The sequence below is a fragment of the Mixophyes fleayi genome, chromosome 6 (assembly GCF_038048845.1).
Source record: "Mixophyes fleayi isolate aMixFle1 chromosome 6, aMixFle1.hap1, whole genome shotgun sequence".
Taxonomy (NCBI): domain Eukaryota; kingdom Metazoa; phylum Chordata; class Amphibia; order Anura; family Limnodynastidae; genus Mixophyes; species Mixophyes fleayi.
This window is the reverse complement of record NC_134407.1, coordinates 189,512,020-189,533,767: the sequence shown is the minus strand read 5'-3', so window position 1 is coordinate 189,533,767 and position 21,748 is coordinate 189,512,020. Positions and strand designations below refer to the sequence as shown.

The following is a 21,748-nucleotide window of genomic DNA, read 5'->3' as shown; positions in this document are numbered from 1 at the left end:
CTCTGAGCCCAAGGTTGGGAGAAAGGATTAAAATAATTCACATATTTTCCATGTAAGGAGATATGTTCATGTACGTTTTCATTATAAAGAAATATTGTCTGTTTTCATACATTGTTATTTGCATAGATGTGAATCTCACGATGTGCTTCCAGACTCTTAAGAAGCTCTTGTATTATTGGCCAGGAGGATTTGGCATGTTATATAGGCTTATAGAAGTAAGAAACTGAATACCAACATTTGTAATGCAGTAATTTATTATGACAGATGCTCTGTATGTAGAAGGCACTCCCCCTACATTATACATCCATAACTAGCATGTACAAGCCTTGTGTTTATTAGTTACTAACAAATGTGTGTGCAAGCGAAGAAGAACTACTAATTGATTAAGAAAGGAGAAAGTCTGGACCTCCATGAGTTTATTATGATGCTCTATTGTGCACAAGTACAGTAATCCTATAAGAGAAAAAAAAGAAAATGCAATATGTTTATTTTTGCCATATCATTGAAATAGACTACATCGCATTGCAACTAGTTTCACGCATGCATCTCTTCAGCAGCCTCATAAATGCACAACAATGATTTTTTATGTTACGGTTTTTAAGGAAACTAGTCATTTGTAACCGCGTAAGATTGGGCTTGTTTTATTATCAATGGATGAAGTTGGAACACCTGTCATTATGGCATTAATTGAAACCTATGTTAAACATGTCTTCTGTACTACAAAGAGAACACTGCCCAATACCTCCAATCTAGTACTGGCTAGAGTACAGTATGTCAACATTAAGTAAATAAAAAGGTTTTACTTTACACTGATCTGCAGATCTGACAGGTCCCCCAAAACCTCCAGCAGTTTTGTTCTGTTCTTCTGTATACTATTAATATTGTGCTGATTTGACATGTCACCGTCACTGTCCCAGCTGTCTGTCCAGTAGGTGTCAGTGTAAAGTATGTAGGGAAGGGGGAACTTATAACACCTCTGCCTGTGTGAAACAAGCCAATGATTGTAGTAACCAGAAGATTGCATGGAACTGCTGGTGGCTTTGTGGACCTGATACATAAAGAGAACTACAGATAAGTGTTAAGGATGGAGTTCTAATGTACATGTGGGAACCCACCAAATATAGTACATGCTGTGTTCCAATTATAATGATAGATGTTCTAGCTGCTTCATCCATACACTGCCTGAAGATGAAAGTTATATGCCCCAGATTGTGACATCACATGAATGAGAATATGTGTAATAATCACTGACTGACTGATCTTGTGCTATTGGTACACAGGTTGTGTGAAGGTCACATACTGGTGCTTTAGTAAAATTATTCCTGGTCAATAGGGTTAAATGCTTCCATCAGGCTAACTGTTGTCCCACCACTAAAATAATTTATTTTTCAATATGTCTTATACTCAATATCAGAAAGAGCAGGTATTTCTTAACCAGAGCAGCCATTTGTGAGATGACTCCTGAGTAATTAAAGAGTTGATGACTTTGCTCAGTATCATGATGTTGCTACATAGTAATACTAAATTGGGTGAGGACAATTTAATATTTTTTAAAAGTAAAGCCCAGGTTTTGTCATGAGCAGGTTTGCATTTGTGAAGTAGCAAAGTCATTTGGATTCTTAAGTTTTGAACAACATGCTTTATACAGGTCTTATTAGCTCCTAGATGTAAAGGAGATTACCTGGTGTGGTTTGCAGGGAGTTACCGGTGCAGGTGTTACCGTTCCAGGTGTTCCAACTGGTAGTGCTAATGGGATTTTCACTTTAAGCTTACCTGCAAGTGGCATACAAACCATTAGCCATAGCAATCATTCCAAACAAAATTTATTGTATTAATATACCCTTATAAATATCTAGAAATCAAACCCATTACACTTATGGTAGATCAGCTGATTTAGCACAAGCTTTTATATATCTGATTGGATCTATGAATTAAGCTGATATTTAATGTAGTAAATGTTGGGGCTGGTTGAAAGCTTCTCTTGACCCCAGAAGGTTGGGGACACAGTATGTCTGTGCAATTTTAATGTAAGATCTAGATTACTTGTACACTACTGATGAAGAAAACTGCACCAGTTGAGTCTATTTCTTATTTACTAACTACTGGTATATAACTCTTAATATTATTTTAGGGGTGCACTCCCAGAACAATAACCATATACTAGCCAAGAGGAAGAGAAAAAGGTTCTGCTATTGGAGGCACTGATACTAGTAATACCAGTATATCTGTTTCTTTAAACGAAATAATTTTATTTTAAAAAATAAATAAAATATATCATCCAATAGTTAAGTAGTAATTTATTTTCTGAGAAATATAAAGTTAAATATGTTTCAAAACAGTAAGAAATCTGTGTAACAGAATTAAAATGAGGTGGAAATCAACAAATTGACCCCTTTATCGGTCCTCAATGGTCTCCATATTTTAATATAGTCACACTATTAATTTTCACTTTGGAATATTAAGTTATTAATGTGACTTATGGCAAATGTGTCTCAAAATCAATTCATAATAATACCTATATTACACCAACTGATGTAGTAAATGTTCTGTATAAATTCATATTCTTGTCATATTGTTCATATGAACTTGGGAGAGTTATCTGTATCTTGGTCCATTGCACTATTTAATTGTAATGTAAGCTACAGATCTCCTTATTACAGATGTAACAGTTCTTTATTATAATAATCTGTTAGGTGCCAACATGTGTTCTTAGAGCCGTAATCATATGAAGTTGCTCTTAGATATTACACCAGCAATTTCCTTTGTGTTGTCAAAAAGTATATTATTCTAGACCTTATTAAAAGGTAAAAGTTTATTATATCAGCACAGTTTCTTAAATTCTGTTATTATTAATCATGGATTATGTCACCACAGTTTTTACAGCTTCTATTAGTTATTTCCAAGTTATGTGACTTTCATTCACCCTTTTCTCATATTGAAAAAGAAAAGCAAAACGTACGTTGTAGGATGCGCTATCATAGACGCGCTCTATGCCCTCAATGTGTCTGTTAGTAAATTAATGGGAAATGCTCTAGTGGTGTCTAGCCAGCAGCACATAACATTATGTCTTGTGAAGAAACAGACATAGATCAGTAGATTGAATGTGAGCTCTTGTACTAGTATTACTAGTAATAGTGTCTCCAATATCAGAACCTTTTTCTCTTCCTCTTGGCTAATATAAGATCTAAATTACATCAGCAACTGTTATATGTTAACTGTTAGATGTAATAGGGATTGAATGGGGGTATATCATCAGTAGGTAAGGTTCTGCAGATCTCAAATAGTACAGGAGTCTAAACGAAGGTTTGGTTCATTTGTTAACATGTTCAGGCATTAAATATGGTTTACAAGTACAGAAAATGGGGAGGAAACCTGTATACACCCCCATGTTCAATATGTGTTTCAAGTAGAGATGGTCACTGACCCCCGTGTTTTGGTTTTGTATTCGGTTTTGGATCTGGATTACCTTCGTGTTTTGGTTTTGGTTTTGCAAAACCGCCCTTGCGTGTTTTGGTTTTGGTTTTGTTTGGTTTTGTTTTGCTATTTTCGCAAAAAATACCATTTTTTTGGTCTAAAATAACCTAATTTAGTGCTCCACCAGTTTCTTAGATAAGTGAGGTAATTCTAAAGCTAATAAATTATGAAAAAAAAAGTTTAATCCCTGGTAGGCCGCCCTTAATTTGAACACTTGTCTGCAAATTATACAGACAAACCTGGTTGTCTACCTCCTCCATCTTTGATTATTGGCAATGTAGCCATCGTCTTTGGGTGTATATTACACCCTACACTTGTAGTTGAATATTAAAAAAAGCAGCCTGCACAGACTGTGGAACTAGAAAGTAAAATTAAATGGACCACGGTAGGTTGGTGGCTATCTATGCTCCCCCCACCCTCCACTTGTAGTTGAATATAAAAAAAGCAGCCTGCACAGACTGTGGAACTAGAAAGTAAAATTAAATGGACCACGGTAGTTTGGTGGCTATCTATGCCCCACCCCCCCCGCCCTCCACTTGTAGTTGAATATAAAAAAAGCAGCCTGCACAGACTGTAGAACTAGAAATTCAAATATACAAAGAAATGGACAAAGGCATTTTGGTATCTGTCTGCATCAGACCCCCCCCCCCCCCGTCCACTTGTAGTAAAATAGAAAATAAAACAGCCTGCATAGACCGTAGAACTAGAAATTCGAATATACAAAGAAGTGGACAAAGGCAGTTTGGTATCTGTCTGCATCAGATCCCCTCTCCACTAGGAGTAAAATAGAAAACTATTCAGCCGTTATATAATCTAGAATATAAATAGAAATTGAGAAAGGCAATTTGGTATCTGTCTGCATCATAATCATCAACATCCTTATTAGCGCCCTCGTCACCTTCACAAATCTCCCCCTCATCCTCTTCTATTTCCAAAGTGGCATCCTCAATTTGTGTATCAGCGGCTACACTCGGGCTGTTCAGGTACACATCAGCAGAACTGCTTAAAGGGCCCTTCTTTATGGGTACACTAACAGAATGCTCACGATTAGACATACCACTGTTGGATGGACTCTCCACAGGGATTGGTGTCATTTGTGAATCAAAGCAAACATTATCCTCTAATGCCTTACTGTTATCTTGCAGCTCGGCTTTGACGCGTAACAGTAGTTGTGCACCAATTGTAGGCTGGGTAACTATTTGGGATCTGCCACTAATAGCCAAAGGTGAAGGCCTCATTCTCTCTTTGCCACTGCGTGTGTAGAATGGCATGCTTGCAATTTTTTTTTTATCGTCACTTAACTTTTGCTCAGTTACACTTCTTTTTCGCTTCAATACAGTAAAAAAAAATGTTGTTTTTTTTTTTTGCACTAATTTGGAAACACTCTGCTGTTTGACATCGCCTTGGCCAGATGACGTACTGGGAACACTAACATCAGGACTGGTGACAGAACCTGGTTGCTCATTCTGATCATATGTGGACTGCTTTGAATCCATTCTGAGCGCAAAGCACTGGGGAGTGCTAAAAATTATTTGGTAGATACTGCTGACAGATATGACTTTTGACAGCCAGAAATATTTATGCACAATTATGGGGGACACCCCAAAAGCACTGAGGAGTGCTAAAAATTAGTTGGTAGATACTGCTGACAGATATGACTTTTGACAGCCAGAAATATTTATGCACAATTATGGGGGACACCCCAAAAGCACTGAGTGCTAACAATTAGTTGGTAGACACTGCTGACAGATATGACTTTTGACAGCCAGAAATATTTATGCACAATTATGGGGGACACCCCAAAAGCACTGGGGAGTGCCAAATATTTACAAAAAATAATAAACCTCTATCCTCCTCTCTTCTCTAGCGATTTTTGTTAGAGCAATTGCAAGAAGAATATTGGATTCTCTGTCCCTGCTCTAATCAGCCTGTGACTACACCCTGCTCTCTCCCTCTGTCAAATGGCAATGGATTGCTGTGGAGGCGTGTATTTATAATGTTGAAGTATCGCGAGAACCGAGCCCCGAGATCCGACGACGTCACGATGACGTTCGGCCTCGATTTGGATTCGGAACAGGCGGGAGAGTACCGAGCTGCACAGCTCGGTACTCGGATACCCAAAGTTCGGGTGGGTTCAGTTCTCGGGGAACCGGACCCGCCCATCTCTAATTTCAAGTATATACCACTAGCCCAATAAATCATACTTACCTCTGAATTTATCCCAAAATGTATTAACAATTTGTTTGATAAGTTCAAAAACTGTGGTGATTACCTAAAAAAAGCAAAAGAAAATAAGAACAAAAGAGACTATAAAGCAACGACCTTTGTCGCCTATTTGAAAAGAAAGTGTAAGGTAATATTCTCTGTGTCATTCCTCTCTTCCTCTATTAAAGTCAGGACAAAGTTACTCTGTCCATAATACACAAGTACCAAGAGAACGGGAAACAAGAAACATACTCAAATGTTTGCTTTCTGTTTTAATAAGAAATCACCAAGGAGATCTGTATAAAAAAAAGCACAAGGTCAGAGAAGGGGTTGTATTGTCTACTTTATATTGCTCTACAGTAGTACAATATAACTGGGAAGGTAAAGACTTGGCAAAATGGTCTTGTGACCATCAATTCATCATTTTTAGATTTAATCATACATCCAAACCATTTGTTGCAAACAAATTTTCAATAAAAGTACTGTTTTTAACACAAGGGTTGTGAGAAATAAGTTGAAAAGATAGCGCTTCATATTACAAAGGCAGTCACCTGTAGAAACAACACTGTATGCTTACATCACATACAGGTTACTACAAACTGTCCTGCCCGGCCTCCCCCCTACACTGAACACAGTGTAAACCAGTGGCGGATCCAGGGGCGGGGGGCGATCTGGGCAATCGCCCCCCCCCTAGCAGGGGCTTGTTCCCGGCGGCTGCACACTATGTGCAGGTCCGCTCGGCAGTGATAATGTGCTGCCCGGCTGCTCTGATTGTGTTTTAAACACAATCAAAGCAGCCAGGCAGCACATTGTCACTGCCGAGCGGACCTGTACATAGAGTGCAACCGCCGGCAGCCTTAAAAGTCGGAAAGGGGTAGGAAATCTTTCTAGATCCGCCCCTGGTGTAAACACGGTTTAAACAGTTATTGCTATCGGTATAATTGATCCCTGTGAAGGGTTCTCTATTGCAAGAATATATTTAATTAGCTGATAATAGTAGCAAGTGTCAGTATATGTGTTGCTATGCTCATGCCTAAAAATGAGGATCACATTTGTAAAAAGGGGGGTGGTAATGGTATGCAACAGTCTTAGTACTTACATCAGGGCTTCCACAAGTCTCATGTGTAGAGATCACCTTCATAGTATTAGGATCAACATTTACACTAGAAACAAAGAAAGTGATAATCAGTACTAATCCTTCACATATGGTTAACCTTTAGTTATTCTTTTATACTTATTGCTGTGGAAGACTATTTATTAATTAGCAGAATACAATATATGGTCCAGAATATGAGCATAGTACAAGTAAACTCGTCCCATATTTTTCTGTGGTAATCTCACCAATTTTTAAAGAGAAACAACAGTGTAATAAGAACTGAGATCTGCATAGGAACGAAGAATAATAAAAGTTTTCCTGTATCTTTAACTGAGTATACTCTGGAGCAGGGGTAGGGAACCTGTGGCTCTCCAGGTGTTGTAAAACTACAAATCCCAGCATGCCTTGCCACCTCTCTGCTGGTTATCTACTGGCAAAGCATGCTGGGACTTGTAGTTTCACAACACCTGGAGAGCCGCAGGTTGCCTACCCCTGCTCTGGAGTGTTTAACAGTTAACTATTTGTAGACGCCCATCCAGTGTCATAGGGGAGGGGTGTAGATGTCATAAGATGGATGGGCGAAGTGTATTTCAGCCTTTGCAGATCTGGATGTTCGGGCAGTTGGATGAGTACCTCCTCCCTCTGTCTAGTTTTTCTTGATTTACAGTTCACCTTATTTCTCTTTTCCTGGTTAAAATTGTGCTGTTTTATTTCCCCTGTATTCTAGTTTATCTTATTTGCCCCCCTACTTTCCCAGCTTTTCTTTCAGTGTATTTTCCCTGTTTTTCACTCTCTCCCCCCCCCCTCTCTTTCCGCCCCCCCCTCCTCCTTTTTCACCCTTTCCTCCTTGTTCTTTTCCTCATACTATTGTTTTTTGTTTTTCCCCTTTCTTTGTTCCTTTTCCCTTTAATTTTGTACCTCTTGGCCTTGTTACAATGGCGGGTGTCCGTGAGGTCTATCATAAGTCCAGTAGGGCCAGCCGCCAGTCCGCCGCTCCAGCGGCAGGGTTAAGGGTCCCCCTCCTAGGCCCCCAGCAGAGGGGTATTCTCATTCCCGGGCTTTTCCGCGGCAAACCGGAAGGCGGTCTGCGCATGGGCCGGCGGTCCCGGCGCATCGCGCTCCTGTCAGACGGGCTCACCATATCTCCAGGAGGGAGATAATGTCCTCGGGGGTAGCAGGGGGTTGGCGGTCCCCTCTTCCTCTGTTAACAAGGCCCCCAGTCACGGTCCCCGTGTACCCGGCGGCCATTTTAGCGGTGGCGCCCATTTTGGAGGGGGAAGTAGTTCTTCCTCCCTCCGTGTATCCCGTGTTCCCCCTCCTGATATAGGCAGAGTAGGCATATCTGGTGGCAGGCACAGGGTTTTTTCTAGTAGGGGCAGTAGCAGGTCTTCAGTCAGGGGTACTGATCCAGTAGCTCCTGTGTCTGTCCCTGGGCAAGTGGATCAGGGTCAAGGGGTTCATGCTAGTCCCGGTGGGGTGGTTCAGGGTGAAGTGTTTAGGGGATGGGAGGCCGCGGTGATGAGGGGTTCTCCAAGGGGGGTGTCCCCCCACACTATCCCAGCGGAGCAAGTTCTCGGTTCGGCGGAGTCACAAGTGGTTGTTCAATCTGAAGTGCAGCAGGCCGGCGTAGGCCCGGCCACAGAGGTACGTCGCTCGGATGAGCGGCGTATGTCCTTGGATTATGTCAGTACCCAGGTTAGTGACGTAGTAGTTGAGAGACACGGTGGGGCTCGAGGGCACGGCATAAGGCAAGGTGTAAGTGGTGGCTCAGGTTTTAGCGATGTTGGTACGAGGCGCAGGTCAGCGTCCCGTCGTTCTCTGTCTCAAGCTTCCGGCAGTAACATCTCTTTCCCAGCAGAAGCCGGGGTTTATGAGGAAGATCAGGCGGCCAGATCGGAGGATCGTCAGGAGAGTCACCAGGCTTGGTCGGAGGTGGAAAGTCGGGCACAGATGTCAGGGGCTGGTTCTGGGTTTGCAGGTGAGCAAGATTTGTCTGATTTTCCGGATGTTCAATCTGTTTGGTCTGATTGTTATAGTTCCAGTACAGGATCCGATAGGTCAGGGGTTTGCTCCAAGAAACTAATTAAGAAATTGCGCAAGCACTTTATTCCGCGAGACTGTGACCGGGCGGTTGGGAGGCAGCCAGGGCAGGCCAGAGGTTCCCGTCTTAGGGGGGATGAAATGCTGCGCTGTGCTAATACAAGGATATTGCAAGGGGTTAGGTTGTCGGTCAGAGACAGGATCCATAAGGGCAGGTACATTGACATTTTTGCTATGACAGATAAGGGGAAGAAAGTGTGGCTCAGGCTCTTGCTCGGGGTGGCGAAGGTGAAGGGAGCTATAAATCTTATAAGAACTGGCTTTCGGGAGGTTATCTTTTTGCGGCATGTTACCTGGAGACACGCCCTTCGGAGTGGATGGACATGCTGAAATATATGCACATGATCCATGAAATGTATGCTTCCTCTCGCCCGGGGGTTTGGCTAGCATATGATGAGGCATTTCGTGAGAAATATGATGGACATACGAGCCTCATGTTGGGTTTCAGAGATGTTGAGACATGGTTACAGGTGACCCAGGAAGGGGGAGGTGACACAGGTCAGGGCGTAGCATGGTGGCGGCCGGGGGGTCGCGGAAGGAACAGCATTCCCTTTGTGTCCAAGGGCCGCTGTTACCCCTTTAACAAATCCGGGTGCCCGCGCGGAGAGGCATGCAGGTTCTCACACGCTTGTATGCGGTGTGGAGGTGGCCACTCCGTCAGGGTCTGTGACAAGCCGAGTAGAGGAGGTGGGGGGACAGTGGTCGACCGGCTGCCACAGCTGCGGAAAGTCGGGTTCCCAATTAATGTGAACAGCCTCAGCCGATGGCTGGACCGCTATCCAGTAAAAGAGGCAGCAGAATTTTTACGGGATGGGTTTCTTCATAGTTTCAGGTTGCCTAGTGTGGGGTCGGTTAAGACTACAGCATTAGTCAACCTGAAGTCTGCCAGTTTCCTGAAATTTTAGCGTAGAAAGTGGGTAAGGAAGTGGCGCTCGGGAGAATGTGCGGGCCTTTTTTGAACCCTTCTTATCGGGACCTGGTGGTATCACCGGTGGGGGCGGTTCCCAAAAAGGCTGCAGGGAAGTTCCGCCTTATACAGCACTTATCTTTTCCCTAAGGGGCATCTGTGAATAATGCCATCCCGGAAAAATATTGCAGGGTAGTGTACCAGTCATTTGAGGAAGCTTTGGAGATGGTGAAGTCATTTTGGCCCGGGGCGTTGCTGGCAAAAGTCGACATTGAGTCGGCCTTTCGGCTTCTTCTGTTACACCCTGATTCCTTCCCGTTCATGGGTTTCCGTCTAAATGATGGTTTCTATGTGGACAAATGTCTTCCAATGGGCTGCACAGTTTCCTGCTCTTTCTTTGAGTGTTTTAGTACATTTTTACACTGATGCATATGTGCCGGGACCGGTCACCAGGGTGTCGCACATTACTTGGACGATTTCCTGGTGGTGGGCCCAAGCCAGGGAGACACTTGTAAGGAGATGCTTTTTTCAGTGGTAGCGTTATTTCACTCACTGGGGGTTCCTGTCGCACATGATAAAAATGGAGGGGCCTGCGACTCGGCTCTCATACTTAGGCATTGAGATTGACACAATCTTGGGTCTTTGTAGACTGCCGATGGATAAAGTTAGGAAGCTGCGGGATCTCATAGGTGAGGCGTTGGGTGTGTCAAGGATGTCCCTGAAAAGGACTTTTTAATTTTGCATGTCGGGTGATACCGATGGGCCGGGTGTTCTGTAGGAAGTTGGAAAGAGCAACGGCTGGGAGGATACGGGCTCATAGTCTGATACAGCTTTCTGCTGAGATCCGGACGGATTTGGCAGTTTGGGATCTCTTTCTGAGAGATTTCAATGGAGTTAGAGTTTGGCCTTCCCCCCCTGAGTCTAGTCAGGAGCTGGAACTTTATACAGATGCGGCAGGAAGTGTAGGTTTTGGAGCTTATTTCGCAGGGGACTGGTGTGCTGCACCTTGGCCTGCGGAATGGGTGCAGGCCGGCTGGACTGCTAACATGTTGCTGCTGGAGATCTTCCCAATCATTGTTGCACTAGAATTATGGGCCCCTAGGTTGGTAGGTAAGCAGATAGTTTTCTGGTGTGACAATTTGGGAGTCGTGCAGGCCATCAATCGGCAAAGGGCAAAGTCTCCTCCGGTCATTACGTTGTTGCGGCGATTAGTATGGAAGTGTTTAGTTGAGGATATTGGATTTAGGGCTCAGCATGTTCCGGGAGCGGACAACGCGCTAGCTGATTCGCTATCTAGAGGGCAGTGGGAAAAGTTTCGTGATTTGGCCCCTCAGGCATCCCTGTTGGGATCACCTTGTCCTAATTATATCTGGCAGATTGTCAAGCCGGAATAGAGGGCCTGGCAGAGTCATCATTGGCGCGTGATGCGTATGAGAGTGCCTTGTTTCGCGCTGCGTTTGTTATGCTTTACTTTGGAGCTTTTAGAGTTAGTGAAGTGGTGTCCGCTTCAAAATCCCGCCCATTGTCAGGAATGTTGGCGCAGCATGTTATTATTTCCCCTTCGTCGGTTTGCTGCAAAGTTAAGAAATCCAAGTCTGACCAGCTAGGGAGGGGACACTGGGTTACATTGGCTCCTAGGTTGGGTTTCTCGGTGTGCCCTGTTGTAATTGTTGGTGAGTTTGCTGTTATGCGACCAGTGTCTGCAATTACGTAGCTGGTGCATGGTGATGGTACTCCCCTTACCAGATACCAGTTTACGGCTGTGTTTAAGCGGACATTGACAAAGATGGGTCTGGATGGGTCCCAGTTCGGTACTCATTCCTTCAGAATCGGTGCCGCCACGTCTGCAGCAATGGCTGGTGCTTCTGGGCAGGCCATTCAGGAGATGGGTAGGTGGAAAACCAAGGTATACAAGTCTTATGTGCGTCCCTCTTTACTTACTTAATAACCCTCTTTCTTACCTCTCTATTATCTGCTGTGGTGGCACAGGTTTTAGACGCTTGGGCCTTTGGAGGTTGGGCGCAAAGGGATTTGTCCATTTTTTTCCCACTTGGTTTTATGGTTTTACCTTCGTCTGTGCTTCCGCTCAAAACCTTTTTCTTCTCTTGTCTGTGAGTAGTGGTTCTCCTGGTGTGTTTGGTTTTTCTTGTTTGTTTGGTTGTTTTGATGTTCTTTGCTGGTCTTTTAATTGTATATTCAAAATTTTCAATGTCAGGGTGCTTTTCTGAGTCCCCTTTTCTAGCTATATTTAGAAGTCCTGTGCATTGATTCTAACATTTGGTTTTCTCCTACCTTACAGACCATCGGACCCCGCTGCGGATATGGGTTCTGGGACACTCATACATTCACTGGGCTGGTTTGCACAGGGCAGCTAAGGATATTTCTTTGTTTAAGGGGTCAATGGTGGTGCAGTGGATAGGGCATAGAGGTTTAAGATGGCCTGGGTTTCGAAAGCTCCTGTTAGGTAATTTGGCTACTCAAGAGGTTCCCCACATGTTGGTAATACACTTAGGAGGGAATGACATAGGGTGTAGCAAGTTGGTGGAGCTGATATTACGTATTCAGGAACATTTGGTCTGGGTTCACACCTCGTGGCCTTCCCTTGTAATTTGCTGGTCTGATATTGTGCCAAGAAGGACATGGCGTTCATTTCCATATGGACGTGTAGCAGACGAAGTTAGGCGGAAAATTAATTCAGTTGTGGCACGTTTTGTACGCTCCATAGGTGGATTGCGGATTGAGCACCCGCAGATTCGTTTTCAGTTCTCTTCGCTTTATAGGAAGGATGGAGTGCATTTGCGCGAGGAGGGCATAGTGATTTTTGTTCAGAATATATATAGGTTTTTAGCGGCAGTGGGTGTTGATATGGTGGCGGGCCTCGGCTCTTAGGGATCCGGGCATGGCCGGAAAATGCAGTCCAGTCCACGGCCAGTGGTTTTTGGGTGCACATTTAAGGTATTAGGGCACGTTGAACCCGCCTCTCTTCGAGTGAATCGGCTAGTAGTCTCAGTTCAGGTACCGCCCCTGTGGGTTGCCCTGTGGTTGCTTTACGTTTAGCCCAGAGGATGGGCGGGTTCTGAGGAATCGTGACGTCGTGCCCCGTCCAGGTAGATATGTGCGCCTTGGGTGTGATTGTCCACCATTTGAACCCAGGGGAAGTCCTAAGGAGATGCTGGGATAGCTGGGTTTTGCCTGGCGATGTCGGACTGACTGCTTTATTTCTCCCCCACCATAGTTAATAAATCATTTAATTTTGCCACACTCAAGTCTCGTGTCGTTACTATAAAGGTTTGTAGTGGTATAAGAGTAAGAAAGTAAAAGGTTAAGATATCAGACATAACACTTTTATTACAAACTTAAATATTGTACACAATAGCGCTATAGACAATGTCTTAATTTTTACATAATTCCAACCTCTGGTGTAATGTACTCAAATTTGGATAACTGGGGATTGGATTGTATAACTTTTAGGAAACCAAAAACAGGCATGTATTGAATTTTATGTCATTGTCACATGGGTGTCCTGATTTTTCATTTAAAACATAGAATAATTAACTTTCTATTCCTTTCAAAATTACAGTGACAGGGGCATTTTTATACCTTAATGTGTCCTGAGTTAGTCTTGTTTTTGTTACGCAAACACAATGTCACTGGCATTATGGAAGGTTGGTCAGTAAATGGTAAGGAGAAAAAAAAATGTTAATTTGTGGTGGTAACTCTACTTTAATGAGTTAAAATTGTGTGTATTTTTTTGTAAATTTGTGGCATTGAGTGGGCAAATCTATCCCTGGAAACTCATTACAAGCTGTTGAGACAATGAACTTGTATGATCACAGAAGGCCTCGTTGACATTTATGATAGGTGAAGTTTGGGGATAAGGAGGGGAATGCGGCCCTGTTACCTTATAGAAGGTTGTCTGTCACTTCTTCTGTAGTGATAGGAGTTGAATAGAATCGGGTTATGTAGGCACAAATAGAGAGGGAATTGTGATGGGGCCGGGATAAAGGGATAATGTATGTGGGTTACATATTTTGTTAGTTAGAATACTGTCTGCAATCGGATTGGGTATTTTTGTGGGGGATTAATGCCGTTTGTAAAAGCAGTATCTGGCAATTACATCTTATATCCTTTTAATTTATGCTAGGAAAATAAACTACATGTAAGTAAGGATACATAGAGATGTGCTCAACAGATTTTTGTACCTTTAAAGTCAAATTAAATCCTATTGAATTTGTAACATTTTCAAAATCAGAATCTGAAAAGTGATCCAAAGTTCAAATGATTCATAAACATCTTATATGATTTGCTAGTCAAAATAATATGGAAATGAGTATTACTTTGAATGGCTTACTATTCCAATATGTCCATTACTGTATTGAACATCTGCTGTCGCCAGTCCAATCTGTCATGGTAAAAAAGGAGAGAGACATTAGGGCTCATTTTACTAACACAATTTGTACTGAACCATTAAACAATTAGCCTTGTCCTGTCTACTGCAGGCTAGATAATGACAGTAAGGGTCTGCCTGGTTGCTATTGAAATGATGCACCTAAATGCAATGTCATAGCAAATGAGCCCGAGCAACTGGGGAATTTTTTTGATCGGCATATTGGTAATAGAGAAAAGGTGAAACCCCTACCCTACAATCCTTGTGCATGCCTTTAAATAACATGGGTCCATCCATACAATTAAAATAATTCTATTGACACTTGCTATTCATGACAGGAGGTAGGACAGAGTTGTTCTGTCACATCTTGCACTGTTGTAAAGCTGGGTACACACTACAGTAGTTTCATGCAGTTATCGTGCAGATCACACGACTGTTTGGTCAGATATAGCATTAGTGTGTACTCTCGCAGCACTCAGACAGTGCTCTAAGGAGCCTGTGCTGCAGCCAGCTTCACCTTATAGGCTATATTTGTTTGCCTGGAAAATGGCACATTCTAAAATTCCCATGTGACATGATCGATAGAGATTATTCATTGTCAAAATTAATGTTTATATTAGTTATTGGTTGACATCTTTACTTACAACTTCCACAGTGATTAATGTATTATAATAATTGTAGATCTCTACTTTTATCACTGTTTCTATCAGCGATTCATTTGCTGATATGTTGAATACTGGAGACGATTTCAATAACGCTTTACTCCTGACTGGTCCTTGGCCCTCAGCCTGTAGAAAGGAGAAAAAAAAGCTATTTATAGATACTAAAATATATTTAAACTATAACAATCCAATTTATGAGCAATATAAAAATGAATGAGATATCTGCGGGTTAGGTGCACCCAGCCACATAAGTGTAAAGGATTGTAGAGAAGGTTCTTTCTTCCACAAGCTGACTCTAAAATGTGCCTTCACAAAACATTGAGATATGGAACTTTAAAAAGGAAACTATCATGTGCCTTGTACAAAAAGGTAAACCCCCATTAATGGTATTAATGGAGTTCAGAAGTGATGATCACTAGAATAAGAAGGCACTAAAAGGAGATATAAAGTATTTCTTGTAGTTAGAATGTTTACACCCTTATTTATTTAACTGGTTCCTCAGAGATCAACGCAGTAATCAGGGCCGGACTGGCCACCTGGCACTTCTGGCAAATGCCAGAAGGGCCGATGGCCAGATGGGCCGGTTACTAGCTGGCCGGCCCCATCGCTCAGCGCACGGACTGTCATGCCAGAATTCCTGCATGACAGTCTGTGCGCTGAGAAATGGGGCCGGCTGTATACTTACTTCCTGGTGGCCGCGCGTCCTCTTCTCCCCTCCTCTTCTATGAATGGATCTGGCTATGTCACATGGGAAGCGCACCACGTGATAGGTGCCGTCCCATGTGATAGGAGAGACTGCACAGCGCGCTGCGGAGCGCACAAGGTAAGGAGGGAGGGGGGGTAGTTTATGTGCCAGATTATGTAAAGTATGTGGGTGCCAGGGTATGTAAAGTATGTGGGTGCCAGGGTATGTAAAGTATGTGGGTGCCAGGATATGTAAAGTATGTGGGTGCCAGGGTATGTAAAGTATGTGGGTGCCAGGGTATGTAAAGTATGTGGGTGCCAGGGTATGTAAAGTTTGTGGGTGCCAGGGTATGTAAAGTATGTGTGTGACAGGGTATGTAAAGTATGTGAGTGCCAGATTATGTAAAGTATGTGGGTGCCAGGGTATGTAAAGTATGTGGGTGCCAGGGTATGTAAAGTATGTGGGTGCCAGGGTATGTAAAGTATGTGTGTGTGACAGGGTATGTAAAGTATGTGGGTGCCAGGGTATGTAAAGTATGTGGGTGCCAGATTATGTAAAGTATGTGGGTGCCAAGGTATGTAAAGTATGTGGGTGCCAAGGTATGTAAAGTATGAGGGTGCCAGGGTATGTAAAGTATGTGGGTGCCAGGATATGTAAAGTATGTGGGTGGTGCCAGATTATGTAAAGTATGTGGGTGCCAGGGTATGTAAAGTATGTGGGTGCCAGGGTATGTAAAGTATGTGTGTGTGACAGGGTATGTAAAGTATGTGGGTGCCAGGGTATGTAAAGTATGTGGGTGCCAGGGTATGTAAAGTTTGTGGGTGCCAGGGTATGTAAAGTTTGTGGGTGCCAGAGTATGTAAAGTATGTGGGTGCCAGGGTATGTAAAATATGTGGGTGCCAGGGTATGTAAAGTATGTGGGTGCCAGGGTATGTAAAGTATGTGGGTGCCAGGGTATGTAAAGTATGTGTGTGTGACAGGGTATGATTATAGTGTGTACGTGTGTGACAGTGAAAATATAGTATGTTTTGTGTGTGACAGGGTATGACTATTGTATGTGTGTGGGGGCCGGCGTATGACCATAATGTGTGTGTGGGGGGGGTCAGTGTATGACCATAATGTGTGTGTGGGGGGGTCAGTGTATGACCATAATGTGTGTGTGTGGGGGCCGGCGTACGACTATAATGTGTGTGTGTGGGGGGGGGGGGATCGGTGTATGACTATAATGTGTGGATGGGGGGGTCTTAATATAATGTGGGAGGTAGGCTGGTTAATCTAATGGTGAATTGCAGGTAGGGGCTAATTATTGGGTGCTATTCAATTTGTGGGGGGATGGAGGGGCAATTTAATAGTGGGGCCTATCAATTTAAGATGGGGTGATTGGATTTTTAATTTAATGCTGGGGTGGTTTGGGAGCTATTAATTGAATGTGGGGCTGTATGTGGAAAATGAGGTCTATTTATTAAATGTGATTATGAGTTATTTAATGCCTGGGGTGGTTGTAGGAAATGGATATATTTATTAAACTTAAATGCTATTTAATTTCTTGCTGGGGTTGTTTGGAGAGAGGAAAATATTTTTATTTATTAAATGGGAATGCTATTTAATGTCAGGGCTAGTTGGAGGGAAATAGATTTATTTATCAAATGTGAATACTAGTATTTTAATGAGTGGCTGCAGTAAGGCCTAATTTTAAAACGTGGATGCTATATTGATTTAACACCAGGGCTAAATTTCATTTACTCATGTACTTTTTCTCCTAATAGGGCATCCAACATTCCAGGATCCAGACAAGCAGCAACTGATCTAAAGACACCAGCAGCCACAAGTGGTGACCATGACAAGACAGGTAGGAGAGACCAGGACAGTCTGCCAACTGTTCTGAATTTGGTGGGTGACTGTCCCGCTTAGTCAGGATTTGGTCTGACTACAAGAACAGTTGGGAGATATGTCCTACTTCACACTGTACTGCTTGTTAAGGCAGAACTGCGTGCACCTAACAGTAGTGCACACAGTATTGCCTGTGTATTTGTCAAGAATTTGTCTAATAGCCAAATTACATTATAGGAGCCCCTATGACTTAAGTGCCGGGCCCCCGAGCCTTAATCCAGTTCTGGTCAGCAGGAGGAATTTGTGCTCCCAGTTCCGCCCAGGATACAGCCTGCAGAGCAAGCCGAGGAGCTCTAAGTCTCATGAGATTTATTAATCTCGTGAAACTAAGAGCTTCCCTGCTCACTCTACAGGAATGTCAGCAGCATCAGAAGCATAGATAAGTACAGTGGGCTGGGGGTGTCATAATGTATCTGGGGGGGTGGCGTAATGTGGATGGGGAGGGTCTGATAAATGTAATGTTTTATTATAATGTATGTATCAACGCACCATTTTGACCACGCCCCCAACATAATGTAGCTACGCCCTTGGCGGCACCGCCACTGCACTGTCGCACACATTTTTTTCAACAGAGGTGGGCCTGTGTGCTTTAAATGCCAGGGCTGATTTTTAGTCCCAGTCCGGCCCTGGCAGTAATAATTATCAGGTGCAGCTCAGCTGAACATACACCTTTATTTATATAAAAGAGTTACAGTACTCATCCCTTATAAAGCCACCCTCCCTTAGCATCAGGTATATTTTGATTTTTTTTACCTTCCAATTTATAAGGCAGTTTCTTACTATAGCACCAGATTTAGCCTATGTTTTAAGGTGGAGGTATCAAAAGGGAGCGTTATACTAATTACAAATTGACCAACATAGTTTGTTCTACTTCCTGGATGCATGAAAACACCTCTCCCTGGTGTTCCTCAATAGTGAATCTTGCTTCAGCGCTGTATATAAGTTTCATTGCTTTACACACACTACAATCTACCGTCAAAATAAGACAAATATGCCAAATGTTTCTTAAGAAGATAAAATGATTTCCATAGAAAGTTATAACATATTTCTTAGTGAGGCTTCAAATAGAAAGTGCAATTGTACCCAATAGTAAGGCTAATTTTATCAATAAATTAAAACTTGCGTCTTTAAAAATGCCGAATTCCTTCCATGTAGGTTCCTTTATATCCTGTGAAATAAATAATAGAACAATATATTATGTAAGCATGTCATAAGTCAATGTTATTATTAAGCTATAAAGTTCAACATCATATGGAGAAATATTTTGCTAAAATGTCCTTACCAGGGACACGGAGGGGGCTTTAGAAATAAGTACTTGGTCAGAAGGTGACATCACTTATAAGTTACTTTAATTGGCTGATTCTTTTAATGATTGCAGTCAGCTCATTTATGTGTGTATCTAGTCTCAGGCTGTGCAGATAGATGGTGATGTGATACCTACACAGCAGTGCTGACACTATTAGAAACTTTGGCTGCAATTTACAGCCCTCTTTATGTACGGATCATTATAGTGATGCCATCTAGTAGTCACATAGAGCCTTTGCAAAAGTTATTAAGACAGAGCTTACAGTTCCTGAAGAATAGCTTTTCGCAATGCTGTGCTACCTACGGCATGATGCAGGGGGGGATCTAGAAAATTGTTGTACCCAGGGCGATTTAGGGGGAGGGGGGATTTAGGCCCCGCCCCCTTTCTGACTTCTGAGGCTGCCGGCGGCTGCACACTATGTACAGGTCCGCTCGGCAGTGACAGGTAGGGAGAGTGTATCCAACGCGTATGGTTTTTATGCATTTTGACTAGCGTTAAAGCTGCTATTTCCTTTCTGGAAATATGAAATTGTCAACTCAAGGCATCAGAAGAATCCAGAAAGGCCGGGCTTCAGAAGTAGTACAGAGCTATAGAGAGGAGCCAGGACAGGACAATCAGATTTGAATTCCCTTATTAAAGAGCTATCAATCATGGGTCAAGGTTAGGAAACATTTCCAAGTGATTTGTTTCGAATTATTTCAGATCTTTCCCTACATTTTTTTTTTTTACGCTTTAATCTTTTTATGCTTGCTAATGTTACATAATTACTTAGACATAAATAAATTATATATGTTATTATAAAAGTAAAATAAGATTTCAGGAAAAAAAATATTCAACAGTGGTCATTAAAGAGAAAGGGGCTTAAATATCTATAAGCTTTGTAATTCAAATATATACACATTTACAACCATACAGAGAAGCATGTTTATTACCTGAACAAGCACTAGGTCGAGAAGACCCAAAAACTGCAAAACCTTATTCAATAAATTTTCATGAACTGAGATTGAATGTAATTGACCTTTGATCATTTCATATGGAGTCGACTCCCAGATATATTTCTCACTCACAAAAAAAGTCTAGAACACAAGATGATGATAAAATTGTTAATTATATTGTGAATTCTTCATTAAATATTCAAGGTTTATAAATTGTTTAAATGTGAAGCTTTATAATTTTGCCCTTTTATGGATAGGTTTGTTCAAGTGATGCAAGAGTTGTGTTGCCCATAGCTCACAGCACAACATTATATACTGCCAGGGCCGGACTGGCCATCTGGCACTTCTGGCATTTGCCAGAAGGTCCGATGGCTGTATGGGCCGGTCCGGTACCCTGCGCAGCTATCGCGGTGACAAATCCTCTTTTACATTGCTCTATTCCTCGACTTCACCCCTCCTACTTTAATTTACTGCTCTCGCTATCCTCCTTTTTACCCTTGGAATCCGCCCTCCCCCATCCCTTTTTAATTTTGCCTGTCCTTGCTGACTGTCTCCTTGATTCACCCCCTTTCACGTCTCGCAGCCATCTTTGCTCCCAGCAGTGTGTCTCGGCTGGCGGTGGCTTTCCCAAAACAAAACAGCGTTCTCGTGGGCTTCTTCCCCCACCCAACACTAACTTACCTGTTAGGATCAGCCAGAACATCCGAACTAGCGGGCCGGTGACCATGCGCAAAGCACACGCTCCAAGGAGGGGTGCTTCACAGCCAGTCTCCGGAAGTAACGGCTCTACATGACAACAGGGGCTCTGCCCATACTAGTATAAGGGCATCTCCCAGCAGGGCCCCCAAAACAGAAGCCCTCCCCAACCTTCTCCCCCAGTGGCGGGGAGCAATATTAGACGCCACTTATCTAGCTGCGCAACAGGGGGTAATTTCTCTGTCACCATCCTGCATCAGCCACTTTCTCTTCCAACAATAATTGTTAAAGGTGTATCATATTAACAGTTGTGAGCTGTCTGGTGCTCACCCCCCCCCCCCATCCTCCATTGAGCCTAGAACACCATCCAGTCCTTTCCTTCACTTCAGATGTTATTCTTGGGGGGCTCACAGGGCCAGACACCTTTGCATCACTGTAGCTCTCACACTGAAGCAACCCCCCCTCAGGGCAGAGAGCCCCATTTCCTGGAAAAAGTTCAACCACCTTTAAACCCCCCTTCCAGTTTCATGCAAGCACCATTCAACACCTCCCCACCCCCTCCCGCCTGCTCAGGCCACAACATGGCCCAGTTTCCTGTTCCCCATTTTTTTCAAATTCGAGCTGCGGGGCTGAGGCACAGATGGTCGTTTGGACCGTGATGAGGGCTCTGCATCTCCTTGCCTTTTCCATCAGCCTCTGGTAAATACAACATGGCCTCGTCTAGTGGTCATCAACCTGACATTCATCATAGACATTTGCAGTCACCCTCACACAGCAGGCTCTCTAGGGGACCCGTCGAGGTCCGTAGGGACCGGTCAACATTCCATGCCCTTAACCAACATCTCACAGTGGTCATTTCCACCAGCTATCTGTGGAAATGACACTATCCAGTATGCTGATACCCAGGTCTGGTCTGAGGTAGTTAACCGGAGAATTAGGAGAATTAGGACATGCCCATGAAATACACATACAGCCCCCTATCCCTTTGTCACATCACATAGCAGGTCACGATGGCACCCCTCATCGGCTCACAGTATCAACAGCTTCTTGCCCGCAGTTCTGAGCCAGGTACACGTGAGTGAGAAACGTAGGTCTGAGCCAGGGTCACGGCAGCGCCACCCCCATCCCCCTCTGATCCCCAGGTTTTCTTGCCGAAATGCCCATGTCATGTTCCCCTGCCCACTGTCAGGCAGAGCAGAAGCCCCCGTAGTGGTTTAGATACTAGCATCTTTGGTTCCAGCTACACAACTATAGTGCGACTTGTCAGCTTCTAACCATGCGTTGTGGAAGGCTCTGATCGTCAGCCCGGCACAGTATGGAGACAACAACAAGACATGAGCTGGCGGCAACAAGGGGTGTCTCTGGCGATTTCACTTATCCAGTGAGTATGATTTGTCTACCTGTA

The 21,748-nt window shown here is 43.4% G+C and overlaps 1 protein-coding gene across 2 annotated transcripts; it reads right to left on the bottom strand.

Annotated features, from left to right (window-relative positions):
• Positions 1-236: 236 nt before the first annotated feature.
• Positions 237-19,813, bottom strand: LOC142094972 (uncharacterized). Of its 2 annotated transcripts, XM_075177659.1 has the most exons (8): positions 19,645-19,812; positions 18,530-18,574; positions 14,814-14,957; positions 14,120-14,184; positions 6,779-6,842; positions 5,683-5,746; positions 1,682-1,773; positions 237-453 (listed from the first exon to the last, which is right to left on the bottom strand). In XM_075177659.1, the coding sequence occupies exons 1-8, from the start codon at positions 19,738-19,740 to the stop codon at positions 430-432; spliced, it is 594 nt and encodes a 197-aa protein (XP_075033760.1). In that variant the 5' UTR covers positions 19,741-19,812; the 3' UTR covers positions 237-429. The 2 variants fall into 2 exon arrangements, with proteins under 2 accessions (XP_075033760.1, XP_075033758.1); XM_075177657.1 differs by lacking the exon at positions 1,682-1,773 and having other exon boundaries at positions 19,645-19,813.
• Positions 19,814-21,748: the final 1,935 nt, after the last annotated feature.

Coding starts and splice junctions, on each gene's coding strand:
- LOC142094972 (XM_075177657.1), bottom strand. CDS start 19,740: ATGATCAAAGGTCAATTACATTCAATCTCAGTTCATGAAAATTTATTG. Junction 6,843..14,119: donor GGAATAGTAAGCCATTCAAA/GTAATACTCATT, acceptor CTTTGTTTCTAG/TGTAAATGTTGATCCTAATA. Junction 454..5,682: donor ATTTTGGGATAAATTCAGAG/GTAAGTATGATT, acceptor TTTCTCTTATAG/GATTACTGTACTTGTGCACA.